The 20,590-nt window shown below is 40.3% G+C and overlaps 1 protein-coding gene across 4 annotated transcripts in view; it reads left to right on the top strand.

Moving 5' to 3' along the window:
• The window catches only part of DNMT3B (DNA methyltransferase 3 beta), a 371,865-nt gene that overhangs the window by 7,673 nt on the left and 343,602 nt on the right, over window positions 1-20,590 (top strand). For all 4 annotated transcript variants that reach the window (XM_086948367.1, XM_086948364.1, XM_086948366.1 and 1 more), the window contains exons 2-3: window positions 18,750-18,835; window positions 20,168-20,317. In XM_086948367.1, the coding sequence (XP_086804493.1) occupies window positions 18,750-18,835; window positions 20,168-20,317 (236 nt within the window). The remainder of the gene's footprint in view (window positions 1-18,749; window positions 18,836-20,167; window positions 20,318-20,590) is intronic.

Raw genomic sequence — 20,590 nt, 5'->3', positions numbered from 1 at the left:
GACCTCAGAATGAGGAGCACTGATTTATATGCTTTGGCTTGGGCTGAGTTGAGGAGGGCGTCCTGTGACCCAGGGAAGGCCAGGTGGCCATAGCTAATGGCTGGCAGCATTTTCGCTTTTAAGACGGTCAAAATTGGCTGCTGTGGCGATCCGTCTCTATCCAGCAGTGCACCAGAAACAATACACTGTCCACAGAGACTCTAGTAGATGTGGAACATTGTATCTTGGAGCAGCCTATTTCTTCACATATTTAGAACTTCTGCTGCTGCTGCACAAGTAATCAGTACCAGAGGAAAGCTGAGACTCCTTTGTGTATTCAGGCCATCTGATTATGGTTTGCCATGGGTATACATAGGTTGGAGGCTAGTGTTTTTTTTGTTCAGTCTGCTTCCCACCACCATTAATGGTACTGCACTTGGCCCACCAACTGTACAAGTGGTGGAAGCTGTTTAAAAAGCTAACATGGGCAATGGGGGAAAGGTGGCGCCCTATCAACCAGTCACTAATGGGCAACAGGCAAGATCTTTTGTGTTTCAACCACAGCTAAGTCTTCCGCAAGACATCTTATTTGACCCAGTTATGCTTTATCACTTCATTATCTTGTAAACAAGCAACAACAATGCTAATAGGTCTAGAGTATACCTGAAAGTGCCTCTGCACACTCAATAAGTTATCATATATGCACTGCCATTATTTATTTATTTTAAACAAATCTTATTGATGTTCACAGGTCGATACAAACACATATTGTTCAAGGCTTTGTGGGTAGCAACGTACAAAAAAAGAGCAATGGTATGACCATGTTGTGGTAAGCTTCCTATGGATAATATTGCCCCTTCCTCCGGCCCTCTTAAATGAGTAAAAAAAGGTAAAGCGAACAAATCTGACATTGTGTCGTAATCGCCCAGCACTCGTTTCAGTTTATACTCTGTCATTCATTACTGCACTTGTGCATTCATTCATTCACCCTCTGTCTCACTTTTTCATTCACCCACTTACTCATCCACAGTAAAACACACACAACCTCATCAAATGTATACAAGATAAAAGCTTACAATAAAACATAAAATTAAACCATGCAATGCCTGTCTTGCAATGGTGTCATAAATAGTGTATTGTTGTCTTAAAGTTCCAACATGGCAGCCATGAGTAAAAACAATACCATAGCCATCTTGGAGTGGTAAAACAATGATACACTATAAACAGTACGATACAACACAATGCAACAATGGCCACTCAGTAAGCATTGCACTTGTTTACTATTGTGGAATAAAACTGTGCACTGTGTATTGTTGTACCTAACCAAGTTAGTGAACCTAATGGTTCTCAACATGGTGGCCATTGTGTAATGGTGAAACATTGATTGGCTACGGATAATACTGTTCAAAGATGGCTGCCCAATTTAAATGCAGTGGCCATATGAGATATGGAAGGCTACAGATGAAATAATCAACTATCAGTTGTCCCCGATACACTGTCTGGGGAAGTGCAGAATGCTCTAAAAAACATAAATAAAATTAAAAAAAGGGTACAAAATGAATAAAAGGATACCTGTAAAAGGAGAAAAGGAAAATTAAATGACTAGCTCAGCAACTCTGATACTGAAGTGCAGTCATTTTCAGGTAGATGGACGTATGTGATCCGGTAAAATGCTGCTACTCACAGGGCAATAGAACCTAAGGCTGAAGAGGGCTAATCAACTGTTGCATGTTGTGTGCGGTTATGGGTGGGAGCTAAAAGTGATCTAAACTCGAACAGATCAAGGACAGACAGAGTTGACCCAAAACCTCTCTTAGGTAGTATATGTACATATGTGTACAAATATATTTTATGATTTTGTTTTATTACAAGAGCCTAGTATACCCCTTAGTCTGTCAGGCCCTCTTAGAGCAGTGTAGCAATGATTATCAGCGTACAAATATCCTTTTCATGGAGTTAACACTGCGTTGCGTTTCAAGGGGATTTATATAGAGGTTGAAGATGATGGGCGACATGATATAACCCAGTGGTACTCCACAGTGTAAATAGGGTTCTTCTGGGACTTGGAGGTGCCCACATGCAGAACTGGTGTTGTTTGGAAAAGTAGTAGGAGAACCTGTGAAGGATGTTGCCAGTGAATCCCATTCAGAACTTCAGAGTGTGGAAGATGTTTGTATGGGCAGTGGGGTTTAAGGTGGCTGAGAGATCGAGCAATATCAGATAGCAGGAGACATCTTTATCTGTGGATAGGAGGGTTTCAATTAAAATTTGTAAAGCAGCTGTATCCATGCTGCTGCATGATCTAAAGTCAGATTGGTACCCATGCAGGAGATGGTTGGTGTTAATGTGATCTTGGCATTGAGCATTGGTAGCTTTTTAATCATCTTGCAGATGAAGGGTAGATGAGTGATAGGCCTGTAATTGCGGATGTTGTCAAGAGCTAGGGTATAAACAGGGTCTATATTATCTGTTGTCTAGGTAGGAATCCCCTTCGGTTATCCAAATTACCCTAAGAACTTTTATGGAAGAATATCTTATTCACATCTTTTTTTAGGATACATTTTTATTTGCCGAAATTTAGTAACCCACATCTGCATAAATATTATGTAGATATACTGCAAATTCAAATGATAAAATGTGTTGTTTTAAATGCATTCTTTTTTGGCTCACATCAGACTCACAAATAAATAAAAGAAGATCTTGAACAAGAGATGCCCTTCTAACACTTAATGTGTATGTATCTTCAAGCTCTCCACTCATTAGTTTTAATGTTTTGGAGGCTTGTCTACCACATGTGTTTGAATATATATATATGTTACTTCGGCATTAGATGCATTAAGTATATGACTCATTTGCAAGCCCCCTTGATAGCTAGTAGATCTTATATTCATTGCTCCTGCACCCCTGACACTTTTTTTCTTTGGGATTTAAAAGAAATCACCAAGTAAGTGTATTCAATTAAATCTTTACATCTATTAATATAACAAGAACGTCCTATCTGTTTTCCTAAAGCATAGGACTTTAGTCTTTAAATGCTTGTAACCAGCCAAGCACAGCAAGGCTCGTTGAAGCTTCAGTGAGTTTTGCCTCTTACCTTACTTTGTGTCTCTGCAGTTTGGCCAATTAAAGGCAAAAACAAACTGTTAGCTGGGTGCTAACTAAATTCTATAGAGTTTGCTTCATTTCTGCTCATAAAATGGCTACATTCAGTACGCTTTTCATCTTCCATTTATATTAAATGAGACTCAAAAAACGTACACAAATGAAATTAAGTTTATAAAAGCTGAAATTATAAAAATGCAGATGGATTGTATCCTCAATGTGATGTGCAGTAAAGACCACAAAAACTCCTGGAGATGGGTTGTAACGATCTTCCCCAACAAGGCTTCAAGCTTTTACATTTTTGGGTGAGATGGCTTGTGTCTACATTACCTAGAGAAAAAAATCTTTATTTCCACTCTTTCACACAAAATATATAGGGCATTTATGTATAGGTTAAGCTGCGCAGAATATTCCTGTGCATGACGCAACCCTAGGGACCAGCACCTTGGGGACATTGTGTGGTTTCAGATAAGGATCGTGCACCACCACCTTCCAGATCTGTCTTTTATGCAGTGAGCAGGGCAAGTCTTTTCTGTCAAGCAACAGCTTCACTATAATTGTTATTTCTACCATTTTCAACCCAATTAACATCCCTTTGGCCCACTTAGTGTAGGAATGTTGTTTTGTATGGTTGAGATGTCAGTTGGCGAGATGATGTCCATGTACTGTTGTGGTGGAAGCTAGCTATACATGGTTTTAGAGGCGTGCTGTACAAATGATGGCACACATTGGTGTGTAAATTGTATTTTTTTTAGTTGTGACAAAACATAAATGCATCTATGTATGGGAGTGTTATTGAAAGGTGCAGTGCCTTGCCCACTTGGTGACTGGTGATGTGTTGTTCACATGATGGTGTTGAAGCAGGGTTTCGGTTGATGTAGGGCGAAGAAGAACTATATCTGATTGCGATCTGTAGCTCTCATTGACTAGAGTCATTGAGTAGAGTCATGATAGACTAGTTTTACTTTTTCTGATGAATACTTCTAACCATATATTCCTCACCTTAGAACAGTGTCCAGGCGCGAGACTAGAAGCCTTTCTCCAGCAATGCTCCTGCACACTTGTATTGCTTCTGATCAGTACTTCTAACCATAGAGTGTTCAACTTGGAATACTCTCCATCGGTCAGATTGGAAACTTTTTTTTCCAGCCAGGCGCCTGGACACTGCTAGGTGAAACTGTGTGGCTCCACATTGACTCTTTAGTGCCCCGGTAGCGAACGAGCAGAGCTGGTTATAAGTGCCACCCGTGTGTGCTGAGGTCAGCTCCTGTGCTCATAATTTCGTTGGTCTTCTCACAACTTCCAGACTTAATCCAGTGCCGTAGGAAATTATGTCTCCTCCGAAAATGACAGAGTTTGAGCTTGGGCCACGACTCAAAGTTGTGTGATTTATGGTCTCTCATGCTGCTGACGGCAATATGAGACCAAGAAGCAAAGCTATGTCTCCATAGTAATGATGTTTTGCATAGGTACTGTCTTTGAGCCAATGCAACGCTGCTCTCTGCGCCTTCTGACTTTAAATACTGTAATTACATCCGGTCTTAGCATAAGCGAGCCCCAGGCAATGTCGATGCAAATGACCTGCACCACCCTTTTCCAGAACAAACTGATTCCACTGGTCAAGAAGCTGCTACCGAAAGGTTTGAGTGCCCCTTCCACTAGGTCTAAGGCTGCTACCACTGTCTTGGCACGTGGCATGCTTGTCCTTAATGCCTGCCAGGCTGTAACATGGGTGTTGGTTCATATGTTCTCGAATCACTACTGCCTTGACAGCCAGGTCTAACAGGAAGGGCATTTCGCCCACCCAGTCCTACAGGACCTTTTGGTCAGAACCCACTTCACGAACCGCTCAACTGACAAATATTGTTTTGTGTCTAGTCCAGGATGAGGGAACTGAGGTTAAAAGTATCCCTTTGAGGAAAAAGTTATTTACCGTTGGCAATGCTCTTTCTGGTTGATACCCTAACTAACCTACCTTAGATTCGTCACCGCCATCCCTCCTCCCCATTCTGTGCGGTGGCCTCTTTTTTCCATCGAAAAATATCCTAAATTACAGGGCACCGACAGGGGTAAAAATAAGGAACTTATATTGGCTTTTAGGAGTGGCGCTTATATGCGGCTCCATTCCGTCACTCCCAGGACGGTATGGAGCCAGCAAGGAGCCCCCACGGCATCACCTGACGGCACAATGCGGTACTGCTGGAGAAAACTTTCTGGATCTGGTATCTGGGGAGTATTCTAAGAAGAGTGTGCGAAATTCGCATGTTTTGATTTTGTGTCAGTCACAAAATTTAGGCAAAATTAAAGGAATTTACATATAATTGCGCAAAATGCAAATCTTAATTTTTTTGCTATATTTTCGCCAGAAATGGTGTCCTGGCATCCATTTAAGTCTAAAAAAAACTCTAGATTAGGTCCCAGGAGTGTAGGTAAGAGATCAGTAAATGTTTAGATAAAACAGCTTTAACTTGTGTTTGGTTCAGCCTCTGATGTCTTTGCATGAGTGTTGCACAAATCTGAGGGGTACCACAAGGGTGGGGATGGCCTAATGTGACTGGGCCTGAATGTGTAGAGAGGAGACGGCTTCACCTGAATGTCAATAGAGACTGCAGCGCCGATACAGCGACTAGGCTACTGCACTGAAGGGGTTGGGGGTCTGACACCATGGCACTGAAACCTTAAAGTCCCTGACAGTGTGTCATTTCAAATACTCAGCACCTGGCTTGGCAAACAGGGTCCCGTGTATACTGTGATCAGAGTATCTGATAACCACTGGGAACATGAAAGAAAAATGTAGGACATTATTTTCCTCAGAAATTAAAACAAAAGTTGTCCTGATTCTGAACCCATTGATGGATCTGCTGCTAATCCTTCAGAGGGTGCAGGTGTGCATTGGATGCCTTTCCTACTTGCCTTTGCCATATATTAGGGCTTCACTTGCTAAATATGGTTTTCCTTGTTACATTGGCATGTGCAAAGGAAGTGTTTCTTTAGCTGCTGATCCAATCTTTCTTCCTGTGTCTAAATTACAACACGTTTTTGGTTATCTGCTCCTGCCAGATGTGTGTGGTACAACTAATATTGGAGACCTGTATTGGGAATGTGCATGCTGGGTTTTTAAGACCAAGGTCCCAATTTATTAAATTGAACTTTACTTTTCTAAATTAGTGTAGGATTTTTATTGCGTTATGGTTTCACTGTGTTGCTGTTTGAGTACTTCATAAATACTTTACACATTGCCCCTTAGTTAGGCCTAGAGGCTTCTGTTTCAAACTATCACAGGGTTAAGCGAAGTTAAATTAGCAACTTGTGTGGTTCAGCATGCAATGATTGTGTCTCTTGCTTGAGAAGGAATCACCCCCCTCAACCAACATCCCAATTTCTCACAATTTCCATTATTTGATTTTCTTACTTGCATGTTGCTCTCGCTGTCATTAAATCACTGTGTTTACATGACCTGAGCACGTTTTCATAAATAGTTTATCTCAGATATAGTGCTTACTAAAGAAGACTACATACAGTCAAGTGCTACAAATATAAAACAAATTAGCACCACTGTTCAAATATTTTGTTATTATAAATTACAGAAATAGTTGTTGAATTCATACTATATATTAATTAACGCAGTTACAGAACACAAAACAGGTGACCAGAATGTCCCAGTTTCAAGAGAAAGAGATAATAAAACCAGCTAAATACCAGAAACAACGTTACACTAACCCATTAATATACATTTATCACAACTCAATAGGGAGATGCAGATGTTGTGTGAGTTGGGATCAGGTTGGATTTACTTCACCTCCCCTTCAACGAAGTACCCTGTCCAGCAACTAAAAATACTTGCCCCTGTACCCACAGTAACTCCCAAGAAAACGTGAAGCCGCCCTTGCGAAGAGGCAACAAGTAGAACCTGGGAGAAAAGCCCATGCTTCAGACCAGCATGGCCCGGTGTGATGATAATCCAGAGAGGAAGTACTTCGGAGGAACATCCTAAACTCCTGTAATAATTAGAACCACAGGCTGAGGCAATCTGGGTGATATCATCTCTGCCTTGACTCGTCTAAGATTGGATCGGGGTAGAAGGCTAGTACACCTCGAATGCCCTGACACAACCTGAGGCAACAATACTTTGTTCAGCCCCTGTGCTGTGATACTCTCCGGCGTGGCAATGACGGTCTGAAGGCATGTGACACTGAGCCAGGGCAACAGAGCTTAGCCTGACTCCTAATTTGAACTTGGTGATAGAGAACCACAGATATGACAGGCGGGAGGACAAAGAAAAAACAGTCCATTAAACACTTGTTGGAACAGACTAAAGCACTAGGGACAGGCATGGGCAAAATAAGTACCTCGGAGGCAGACCCCGGGGGTGGGGGAAATTCTGATCATGGGGCAAACCTCATTCAAGTTGTCGATTTTATCTTATTTATTTATTTTTATTTTTGAAACGTATAAAGCGCGCAAATGCCCAGGGGCGTCTCGGCGCTGCGGACGTGGCAGGAAGAAAAGCAGAATTATTGATTAAACAGACAGGTCTTTATTTTTCTTCTGAAGGCCAACAAGGTATGACATGAATTGTTCTCCAACGGTAGAGAGTTCCACAGTTTTGTGACCGAGACAACAAAGCGTTGATCGCCCCATGAGGCAGTTTTGGTCCGCGGTACTGACAGGAAGTATGCATTGGAGGATCGAAGTGGCCTGTTAGGGATATGAATGGCTAGAGAGTTTAGTAAGAACTGAGGACCTAAATTTAGAGAGGCTTTATAGGCAATACACAATGCCTTAAATTTAATTCGGTTCCTCACAGGGTGCCAGTGGTACATTTATATTACATGTGCAATGGGCTTGAATTTGGGGGTTCCTGACAGCATTCTACCTGCTGCATTCTGCACAGATTGCAATTTTTGAATAACCCTTTTTTTGCGCATTAGAGAAGAGTCAGTTAAAATAATCCAAGGATGACATCACCAAAGCACCGACCAAAGTCCTTCCTGCGTTGAGAGGAAGGGATGGAAGGATCTTTTTGATTATTCTGAGTTTGCTAAAGGACGATGAGACTATTGCATTCGCGTGGGATGCAAAAGTCAGTTTGTCGTCGAAGATTACACCCAAATTCTTGACTTTGGAGACGCGGTTTGCTGGGGGACCGAGATCTGGCGGCCACCAGGAGCTAGACCAGATGGGAAAAAGCTTACCAAAAATCATGACTTCCGTTTTGTCAGATTCAAGTTTTAGACAAATGCTGGCCATCCAACTACTGATGGCCTTAATCCCTTTTTGGAAGCTGGCTGCCACCCTTTCTCCATTGTTCTTTATGACGAGCACCAGATGTGTGTCATCTGCGTACGATGTTAAGCCCATCCCATGTGCCTTGATGACTCTGGTAAGTCCGATACATAGATATGAAAAAGCGTCGGACTTAGGGATGAGCCCTGTGGGACACAGCACTGTAATGTCATCTGGGCAGAATGGATGTTGCCCAGTGTTACAGTCTGGGTCCGGTTGGTGAGAAAGGAGAACAGCAGGCCTCTTGCTTTGTCCTGAATGCCCATTGCAGTGACACAGTTGATCAAGATGTCATGATCGACCGTGTCAAATGCAGCAGAGAGGTCCAGCAGAATAAGAACTGCGGACCCTCCCTGGTCAAGGATGGATCTTATTTCCTCTGATGCCTTGATCAGCGCAGTCTCGGTACTATGACTTTTACGGAATCCAAATTGGGTATCGTCTAGTTGGTGATGATCCTCTATGAACTTAGAGATTTGATTGTCCATTAGTTTTCCAATCACTTTCGCTGGGAAACGCAAACTAGCAATGGGCCTGTAATTTTTGTTATCCTCTGGATCCAGATAGAATTTTTTCAATAGAGGTTTAAGTATGGTATTTTTCCAGATGATCGGATATGTACCAGAGAAAAACATTGTGTTACATATCGCTGTAAGTACAGGGCCTATAATTTCGGTAACTGGGGCAAGAACAGCTGGTGGACAAGGATCATTAGCTGAGCCGGATTTGATGGAGGTCATAGTAACAATGACTTGGGCTATGCTGACTTTATGAAATTGCACTAAGAGAGGCTCAGAAAGTTAGGAAATGAGGATTAAGCAGACAAGTTTCTTTGGACAGAAAAGTTGGAGTAGATGTTATTCACTTTGTCGTAGAAATAGTCTGCTAAAGAATTGCACAGTGTTTGTGTCGGTGCAGGGGGGCTTTGTGGTGCTTGTTGTGATATCTTGGTTTACTACTTGAAAAAGTTGTTTATTTGAATTTTTAGCAGGTTCGATCTGCGCGGTAAAGTACATACTTTTTTCTTGAATGATCATTGCTTTGTATTTCGCTAGTTCATTCTTGTATAAACGTTTTTCTTCATTGGTGTACGATTTTCACCAGTGTCTTTCCTGATTTCTGCATTTTTGCTTTTGTTCTCTAAGTGCATTAGTGAACCAGGTGCAGATGGAGAGCTTCGATTTTTAGATATCATTTTAGTAGGCACTAGATCGTTCATGGCATTGAGGAGCCAGTTAGTATAGGCTGTTGAGGCTATATTTGGGTCACCTCCGGTTGAGTGGAGGACATATGTGTAGTTAGCTGTTGATCATCTATTTGTTTCCAAGCCTTAAATCCAACCGTTCCATTCGCGGAAGTATTGGTAGGTAGATAGATATCAGGCAGTATATCAAATATAACAGCATGGTGATCAGACCATGCTAAGGGTAGGATTTCTATTATGGAGATGTTTTTGGAATTGGATAATAGACCGTCCAGAGTATGACCGGCCTCATGGGTGCTGTCCGAGACTAGCTGTGATAGACCAGCGACTCAAGATCTGATAACGTTTTAGTGTCCTTGTCATGTAAATTTTCTAAGTGAAAGTTGAAGTCGCCTAAAATTGTGAGGGTTCGGTCAGCTGCTATGGACTCCAACACCTCACTAAATGTGGTCAGAAAACCCATCCTGGTTCCCAGGGGTCGATAGAGTAGAATGCCCGTAAAGATTTGGGAGTGGGTCAATGAGATGGAAAAGTAGATTGCTTCACAAGTTGTCAGTGGGACATGAAGTATTGTAGTAGTGAAATTGCTGCGAGAGATTATTGCTAACCCGCCCCTTTTTTTGTCTTCTCTGTCCTGTCTTACAATGTTGTAGCCCTCAGGGGTAGCCACAATCAGGTCTGGACCATACCAGAAGTCATTAGTACCATATTAGAGGATGTTAGGACACCTCTCAGAAGGGATCAAAATTGGAAAACAGACGATAAGGAAGATATAGGTGGTATAACTGAAATTAAACATATTAAAAAGGATTACCAACCAGTACAAACTAAGGTTGAAGTAACTAATCAATCATTGATCACAACGCTAACTAAAACTGTAGAGGATATAAAAAAAAAACAATCGCGGGACACCCAAAAAACAATTAGAGGAAAATGACAAAGTGGATAATGATGATGGACAATAGTGATCAGGACAAGAACCTGGTCAAAATGACAAAAAGGTACATGAAAAAATTACGCAAAGCGCAAAGTAAAGCAAAGGTGCAGGATCAAGTCAAGAGTCACACGAGGGAACATTGCAAAATAAAGGCAATAAGGGAAACAAGGGAAAACTCCCTATAAGGGAACCTACGAAGGATACAAGTAATGACCGATTAACAAAATCGATTTCAACTAAAATTAAGTACTATGATATTTTTGCACAGCATGGAAAACATATAAACAAGGCTAACGACCTAAAAAATAAGACCACAACAGAAAAGAGATCTGAAAGTGACACAGCTCATTGTTTAAGCGACACGGTACACCTTGCTCTTGATGAAGCCCCTAAAAACTTTTAAAGTAAATGAGCATTTTGACCAGAATATCAGAATTGTCAGCACGGAGAAAATGCTCAAAAACAAAACCCTTATTGGCATACAATTAAAAAGTTTACCACACAACCACTTCAGTAAAACAGGAAATAAGCAAAACTGAGCTAGAAAAAAGAATTCAGGCCTACCGAATGTTGATACCGTGGAACAACAAACACTGACACAAACTTTAAATGATGAATCAAACATCAATCAACTTTCATTCATTGAACCGGTAAAACAAATGTTGAAACAAAGTTTAAACAAAGAAACAAATATGAAACAACTTTCATCAATCGAACTGGCAAAATCGTTGGAAGCAATTGACTAAATAGAGGAGGTGGACAAATCGATAAAAAGAGACCAAATAGTAATAGTTAGAAGTGATAACAACAAACGACTTATAAACATAGTTAAAAAGGAACTGAATACAAACAGTGAAGGGGTCAAGGAAAGTCAGAGGAAGGAACAACTAATCCTCAAGCCTTTATATGAGTCCAGAGGGCATCAAGATACATTAAATAGAGGCAACCTTTTGTGCCTATTTAAATCGGTTCCATCTCTAGCAAATCTGACAACTAAAGTAATAGATTGTGTTGGTTTCCTACAAAATCCAGAAGGTTTTTTGCCACTAACAGTGCTAACAGTCACATCCCTGGCTGTAGCAGAACAAATTATGATGGAAGAAGAAATCTTTGTAGTTGGGGAATAATGATAAGTAAAATTACGCCAAAAGAATACCCCACACCACGCTTAAAAGCAGAAAATTTCCCTGGTTCTGAAAAAAGAAAAAAAGGGGCACCCATCCTTCTCTGTGTTAAAAAATCCAATTCAACAAATAGATAGAGGAGTCGTAAATCAACCAGAAAATAGAAGGAAAGAGAAGGAAAATGGGATAAATGATTTATGGATCAAAATGGACCTACATGGAAACAATAAACAATGACAAGTAAACCAGGAAATATTGGTTAAAAATATAAATAATTGTAATATGGCTATAACAATTTACTCTTGGAACATAAATGGTATAGGCAAAAAAATGGATAGTATAACCGAATAACTTAAGAATTATCAGATAATTCTATTGCAGGAGGCTTGGGCAACAGCTCCGTTTATAACCCATGGTTACAAAGGATATTTTGAACCTGCTATCAAGCAAAGCAATTATGGACGCCACTCTGGCGGCCTAGCAATTTTTATTTCAATTTACCTAAATGCGGAGCATGTGGAACTAGTCACAAACAGCTGCAATGTTCAGTGTGTATTGCTAATATATACGATTAACGAACAAAAAAGATTGCTAAAATTGGTTAATATTTACATTACACCAACATTTACCTCTAGGAAGAACATGTGTGCTACTCTCTCCACCTACCTGGTAGAGCAAAGGATAGAGGACCCCTTTGTGGATTTTATTATTACAGGAGATTTTAATCTAAATCTCCTAGTCCCATTTACAAGAGATGAGGTGATACAGTCACAAGATCACCAGTGGTTAATTCCGGCCCAAGTGCTAGAGATCTCAACTAAATCGAGAAAAAATCAAATAGGTCTACATTTTGTGAGGGATATAGAAGCTTTGGGCCTAAGAATACTTAACGCTAGATTCCTAACGGAGTCGCCTCCAGCATGGTCCTGCTATACCCATAATACCAAATCTTGTATTGACTATACTATGGTATCATTGAATAATTTTAACAATTGTACATCATACAAGTTAAAGAAAGTCCCAGAGAGTGATCACGGTCAGCAAATTATCACCACATCATTTATAAATAAAAAACATCAAATTTATCGAATGCAAGGTAAAATTGGAACCAGTAATCAACGGAAATTAAACTGGGAAAGAAATAACAAACGATTGACCAGTGATTTGGCCTTAAAACTGGCCAGGGAAGGTTTGGAAGAATCTGTATTTACATCAATAATTGAACAGTGGGCCAGTTTCATTTCAAACCTACCAACTCATAATGGTAACCATAATGACCCTAGTGACAGCTATGTGACTCGAGCAGTCAAAAGGGTAACCCATATTAACCTTCCATATGCAGTACAGAATATGAAACGAACTAGAAATCGATTAAGGAAAGAGCTGACAAAGTTCCGAATAAAGAAGAAACTAAAACCGCCTTAAAGGACTTAAATCAAAATTTAAGGAAATTAATCTGGAAGGAAAAATTGGCAGCTAATAATAATCTTTGGACTCCAATTTTTTATGCCAGTAATCAGGGAAACTCAAGGGAATTTTGGAAGTTGATAAATAGCCTAACTAGGCCAGATAAAGCTGTAGTCTCAACAGTATTAACTGAGACGGAATGGCTGAATTACATGGGGCACCATCTGAATTCACATTCTACAAAACCTGGAACCAAAGAGCACTGCTCGGGAGAGGAATCTATAAGACAAGAAACTGATCTTGAAATAACAAGAACAAGTTGCTAAGCTAATAAAGAAATAGAAAAATGGAGTACCAGGGCCAAATGGTATACCCTTTGCCCTGTATAAAGAGCATCCTGATGAATGGGCAGAACATCTTATAAAGGTCTTCAAAGACGTAGTCAGGAAAGGGATAGTACTGGAAAGCTGGAGAGGGTCTTTAATATCACCCATAGACAAAAAAGGAGATTGGGCGTTGCCGGAAAACTACAGACTAATAACATTACAGGACACCGATGCAAAATTACTTGCAGGGCTTTTATTAAGAACTTTATCAGACTGGGTAAAGAATAACAGCATTCTTCCGCCTAACCAAACTGGCTTCATCAAAGGACTAGGAACAGCTACTAATATTTTAGCCCTATCTGTTTTAAACGACAAAGCAATTAGAAAAAGTCAACCTTTATACTTATGCTTTGTTGATTTTAAATCTGCTTTTGACTGTGTAGACAGAGAATGCCTATAGAGAAAACTACATGCTCAACGGATTCCCCCCTTGTTAATACATCTTATCCGTCTTCTGCATACAAAAACATGGGCTAGAGTACGTATCGGAAATGGTCAATCATTAACTAAGGAAATACCGACTCTAGGTGGAGTAAAGCAAGGGTGTGTATTGGCTCTTTTACTATTTAACTTGTTTTTAGCCGATTTGTCCGAAGCCTTGAACAATATAAATGCACACCCTCCTAAGCTTGCCGACAAACATATATCGAATCTACTCAACGCAGATGACGTCATCCTTCTAAACAACACAAAGTTGGGCCTACAACGGTTAATAACACGCATACAGGAATATGCGATCGAAAACAAAATGGTAATAAATGAATCTAAATCTAAAGATATTGTTGTCACAAAAAACTCAAGAAAGAAGTAGAACTCAAAATGGTTCTTGGGAAAGGAAAATTTGGAGCAAGTCGAAACCTATAGATATCTGGGAGTCCTATTTAAAGATAATGATAACTTTAGCCCTCAGAAACTGGATATCACCAGGAAAGCAAATGCACTAACAGGTGCTTTTGGGATAATTAAAAACTCTACTAGCTTTTTAACATATCAGCCAAGGTGATATCGGCGAAACTGTTACCCTCCCTATCCTATGGCAGCGAGGCACTAAATGGAAAAGACGCAATAACTATTAATAATGCTATCTCTAAAACCTTTCGATCTCTTTTTCTCTTACCTAAAAATGCCTCACAAGCCCAAGTCAGGTTGGAATTTGGCTTGAATAACCAACTGTATGCACGAAAGGGCCATATAACCAAAGTACGGAACAGAGTGAAAAATGATAAGGAGAACTTAATTTTGCAGCTTCTATGGAAAGAGATTGAGGACAATAGTAATTCATCCGCCTGGAAATATCTAGACAAGGCTCTGGATGAATTTGGGGTTAGGGGGATCTGGACTACTACTATAGCCCACGAATTTTTCAAAAACGTTGTGAATAAAACAACAGATTACCTATCATTGATAAGTGACAAAGAGACCTTTGTTAAAAGGAAACACGTTTGGTCCATAGTAAACGGCTACAAAAAAAAGAGGCCTCAGCAGTATCTGGACACAGCATGGTCGTGGAAAAGCAAACATATCTTCATTAAAGCACAATTCAGAATATGGCCAGGAGACTCCCATGCTTTACCTTGGAAAAAACTTGAAAACAACATATTGTGTCGGTTGTGCAGAGCTGGTGAGGAAAACTGTATACATCTCCTGTGCCTTTGTCCAGAACTAAAGAATGAAAGATCAACTTTACTAAAAAGGCTATTCAATGAAAGAGCGATAAGAACATGCAGACAAGCATTGATTAGATGTCTTTCCCCTGACGATGTATCCATTAACTCTGCTTTCACCAAATTTTTAACAATTACATTGAAAAAATTAGAACGATGCAACTCTTGATCATTATATGACTATATTCTCCACTAACTTTTAACCATATGAATTTATATTTCTTAAACCAGTATTAATAATGTATGTATATAATTTTAAAAGGATTAACCCATTTTTTAAAAAAAATGCATTTTAATGAGGCATTGTAATTCAAATGTACATAATTGATCACTTACGCTTTGTAAAGATTTTAGTTAATCAATCAATAAACTTATTCCATACCAGGTCTGATTCAGAAGCCAGATCAGTCCATGTTTCTGTGATAAACAGAAGATCTATTTTGTGGTCAGTGATTAAGTCTGCAATCTCCTCTTTATTTAGTCCAACGATCAGGCATTTATGAGAGCAGCTCCTATATTGATTCTCCTCTTGTTGTTAATATATGGATGTTGTTGATTTCAGGCCTTGGGTCAGTGACTGGTTTAAAGTGACAATGAGTGCAGGTTTTCGTTCGCAGTTTAAGCGGGCCATCTAATATGAACTGTGCGCAAAGTCGGTTAGCTGTTGGGCATAGTTGTAGAAGTTCCATACCTAAGTAGGATTTCTTCGGGGCTGAGCGCTGCTGACCAGGGGGTATATAATAGAAAATGGCCAGCAAGGGGTTTTGTTTGTTCTGTAAATTTTCAGCACTGTTAGGACTTGTTTAAGAGCAATCAAAGTACCTAAGCCTGAGTTTAATCAGTGGCTGTTCTATTTAGTTCAAAAGAAACAAGTTCCTAAAACAAGGAACACAAGATGTTACCACACTAACATCATATGTACAATAAATGATTAATAAAACATGAAACCAGGATTTTTGTTTTGTCTGAAAATTATTATTGAAGTTCAAGGCAAAAGATATAAATTTCTGTACAAAAAAGTGAACAATCACATGGAATAGGGTACATACATGGATATAATAGGGATATTCAAGGTGTTGGTTGCTTTTCCTTTGACATATCCAAAAATAAAGTCCAGACTGCTGGGTTACAGTAATTAATTGATTTTAACTCAAAGTCACAAGAAAATCAAAAGATGACATGAGACAAAATATGCAGAATTGGACTAAACAAGTCGACGTTTCGGTCTTTTTTGGAATTTTCTTAAGACCATCATCAGGACAACATAGTGGTATATACAATTGATGACCCTTTTTTAAATCAAAAGCACGTCAGTTTAAAAATCTTGACGGCACCAGCACCTTCAATTAATTGCGTTGAAGTCGGGCACAGAAATAAATCGATTGTGCGTAGGATACACTCGAAATGAATACAGTGATGAAGTAGACAGATTCTGGCGGTTGGTCCAATTTAGGTTGCTAGTCAAATAGCTCGAAAATGTTTGAAATCATTGGCCACGGAACGTCAATTGGGTACGATCGAGGAGGGGGTATGGCACTGGGCACGGTCCAGGTGCGGACGGGCTCAGGCGGTCTTGCCTTTGGCATGCCTTCGGCATTCCGCCGGCGCGCGCGTCCGCTGTGCATGCGCGGTCTGTGGGCCCTAAATGCTGATGGTGGCCCGAGGACTGGAGCGCTAACCTCAGCATCCGCCGGAAGTGATGCGGATCTCCCAACGAAGCCCTCCGAACATTCGGCACAAGCCGTGTCGGACCGGGGCTAAGGGAGTCTGAGCAGCCGGTGAGATGGTGAGTGAGTGTGGAGGTATTTCAGGGCAACAAGCGTTAAAATCAATTTAAAAACGAAAATTACCACAGTGGTAAAAGACCAGGCCTTTCTCAAGATTAAGAAAGACATCCAGGCTGTCCAAAGAGACCTACTCAAGGACTGACAAGACATGTGAAGGTTTAATTGGGAAACTGATTGAAGGAGGCGGAAAAGGCCCTGCAGAAACAAGTTGATGACTGCAATAGTCTCCAGCAACACATAATCAGACACAAGGAACGCCACATCAGCCTTCAGGAGAAATGCGAAGACCTCAAGAAACGATCACGGAGAAACAACATCTTTATCTGCAGAATACCTATGAAATACAGGGTGGAGACCTAACAAGCTACATCCAGAGCTTATTTGACATTATATTAGAGCAGAAATGGACACATTAAATCTAGATAGAATACAGATGGTCTCCCAAAGACTGGATACACAAGGTGCCCCTCCTGACATTATGACTGGAGTCCACAAGAGTCCACTTCTACAAGGAATAGGAAACCATCATGTCTTAATCCTTTAGGCTCGTTGCTGAACTGCTGAAAACAAGACATCAAATAAAGATGGTGTCACCTATTTTTGTTTATCTCCCACGAGAAGACAAGCAGCATGCTCTGGCCTCCTTAGAAGAAGCATGTTCCCTGTTGAGCGAGCACTGCAAATTCCAGTCCCCAGCGGGCACCCTGGACATAAAGAAGGTTGGAGAAACCTGGAAAACAGATAGAGATTGAAGCCTGATGGATAAAAGACTATTGCATGCAAATAGTGTACTGGCATACCTGTGACATGTCCAGAGTCTCTACAAACCAGCCAAAACCCAGATGAACTATAACGCCTGACAGCAAAACTGTTGTTTTGATGCTTTCCATGATGCCCAACTAAAGAGAAAAACAAGAATACAGGGCTGGGGATAAAGCGCTAGGTGGGGACACACTGGTGAGATTTGACAGGGCCGTTATACCTGACTGTCATGCAGGTCAGTTAATGTACCGACAAGAGATGAGGATGGAAAATGTACATTTCAAGATCCAGGGCCTTCCAGCATTGCCTTCATACAGATTTGTCTTATATTAATGGCACTACTACCCCTTTCAACAGCATATAATAGGTCTTGTTGGAGACAGTGTGGAGAATCGGGGCAATCATTTATATACTACGGACTTGTCCCAAGCGCAAGGATTTCTGTGGAAACATTCTAAATAGTGTTTCCCAAATTGAGGTTAGAAAGTTAGGAGACCAAGTACTAATCATTTTAGGGGTTCTGGTAGAATACAAATTTCCATTACACTCAATCATTGGGAAAAGAATCTCTTAACTAATATGCACCACTAAACAGTCTATCCTGAGTATGAAGGGATCCTTATTGGCACCAACCTCGGAACTGTGGCGCCAGAAGCTCTGACAATTACTTGCTCAGAGAAAGATAGCATATGATTGCAAAGGAGAGACCTATAAATTTAACAGAATGGTGGATCCTGTCCGGACATACCTAAGCAACGATAACAGGGGCTTGAAAAACTCGAGCCCTGGGGTCTGTTCAACAATGAGAAGTATATGCTAGCAGGGGTCAAAGGGGAGGGCAAGGTGCAATCTGGGCTAGCTTTATCACAGCAATTGTGTCACATCAGAGAATTGTGTGGGGGGATATTTTCTTTACATTTACACGGGTATGACTGTCTAAAGTTGTGTATTATGGAAAGTCAATAAGAATAATTAAAAGCTAAAAAGGTACCTTGAGTGTGTGATGCAGATCTGTTTTCAGTCCGATGCTGACACCTTGGTAACGGCTTCGAATAATTGTTTTTTCTCACAATGAATACACTTGTGAACTTATTTCATCCTTCATCTACAGGTGAAAAAGTAAAGATGTCCTACTCAAAGAAGAAGGTTGAAGAATTTTTTGAAGATGACCTTTCCTGGCCTTTGAGCTTCAGCGAGGTACTTGTTGTTATACTTGGATTTATGAAGAACTATGCTTGTGGGAGGTGAGGTTCTGGATCGCCTTATCCACTGCTACTGCCTTCCCTCTCTTTGCTGCAAACAGCCCTTGTGATTTTGCTGTTTATCTACCCATGATCATACGGTCTCTAGTCCAGCTAACAAAACCTACACCCTTTTGGAACCCTCAAAGGAATCTAGGTACAGATCGGCATTAACAATAGCAAAGTCAGAATAAGAAGTATCTCCCTTACCTGGTAAATAACTCCCATTGGGTAACCGTACTGACCTGTCCGGGTTGCCACGTCACCAATATCTTCATAAATATGCTTCTTTTTTGGGTTGATACCTGCGTAACTCCTATAATATTATGTTTCAGTACAGGTGGAACAGAGAAATAGTCTGTTATTTGTTATGTGTTAAACATATTCAGTGTACCAAGAACTGTGACATTTACTTTTCAAAAAATTGCATACCCGCTCCTTTTGTTTGATGCCGAAACCTCTGCAGCGGCACCATTTCTGAGGAGCAGTCCCTCTCAATGAGTGTAATGTCTGAGTGGGCTCTCACTCTCAGATTTGTTGTCAGAGAGGAAGTCCCAGTTTTAAATATGACAGTGCTCAGGGTTGAGGAGCAAGACATTTGTAATGTACATTTCTAATTCCCAGGCTTCAAAATACAAAGCTAAAATTGCAGTTTCTGGTTACATGGGAGGTGTTGATTAAAAAATGAAAGATCTCTCCTATTTCTCACCTTTTAATGCATTTATATTTCATCTGTGTATTCATATATTTGCAATTTCTTAGTATGGTATGTCATAAATATTTTATAGGATAAAGTTAGTCATAATGATGGTCCTCTTGTTGTTGCAATTAAAATCAGAATCTCATTTTCCTAGGAAATCAAACACTTGTTCAAGGGCGCGCTAAAATGTATTTTTTTTTAAACAGCACAATTCAGAATATGGATATTACACCCACACACAGTTCAAAGTACACATTTAAAACATACTCAAATATAACTTTGTGTGTTGCACTATTATATTTTTTATGAGTTCTGTTGAAAATGCCTAGCATGATGATTAAGTACTGTGCTATGCTCCCAAAGAACACAGTTTTGCTTTTCATTTTACTGCAGCAAGTGAAGAGTCTAGACAGTCATTCCACTTTAAACTAATAAATACAATGGAATGTACAGGACATGCCCTGGTTTCTCTAGTGCACGATGATTATCACCAGGTGCCTTGCAGCAGTGATTGTTCATTGACCTATAGATCTCTTGATATAACCACTCAACAAAACACAAAAAATTACCTTGTTCTTTTCTTGGCAGATCAGAGTACGGGGAGTTGCAGGTGTAGAGGGCAACCTGCGCCGAAAGCCTTCTCCTCGCAATATATTTCAGGCCGGTCTAACATTCCACACCAAGAAACGTCGATCAGAGAATGGCTCTGGAAGCCCTAAAGAGGGTGTGGCTCAGAAGGTTGGTTTATTTTGAAGATATTCTGACAGCCTTTGTTCCACTCATATATTCTTTCCTTCATCTTTATTTTTACTTTCCGTTCTGATTTCTTCCTCTCTTCCTGTCCCTGTTTGCCCATTGATTACTTTCTTTTTGATTATTCTCACACTTTCTTCTCTATTTTGGTAGTTGGATATGCCTTAATTTCTATGCAGCTGTGGTATCTTCTTTGATTACTCTTCCCTTAGTCCCTTCTGTATTGTGTTGCTCATTTTTCCTTGTCTATCGGCTCTT

The sequence above is a fragment of the Lissotriton vulgaris genome, unplaced genomic scaffold, assembly GCF_964263255.1.
Source record: "Lissotriton vulgaris unplaced genomic scaffold, aLisVul1.2 SCAFFOLD_956, whole genome shotgun sequence".
NCBI classification, from domain to species: Eukaryota; Metazoa; Chordata; class Amphibia; order Caudata; family Salamandridae; genus Lissotriton; species Lissotriton vulgaris.
The sequence above is the reverse complement of the archived record's forward strand: the minus strand, read 5'-3'. Positions and strand labels throughout refer to the sequence as shown.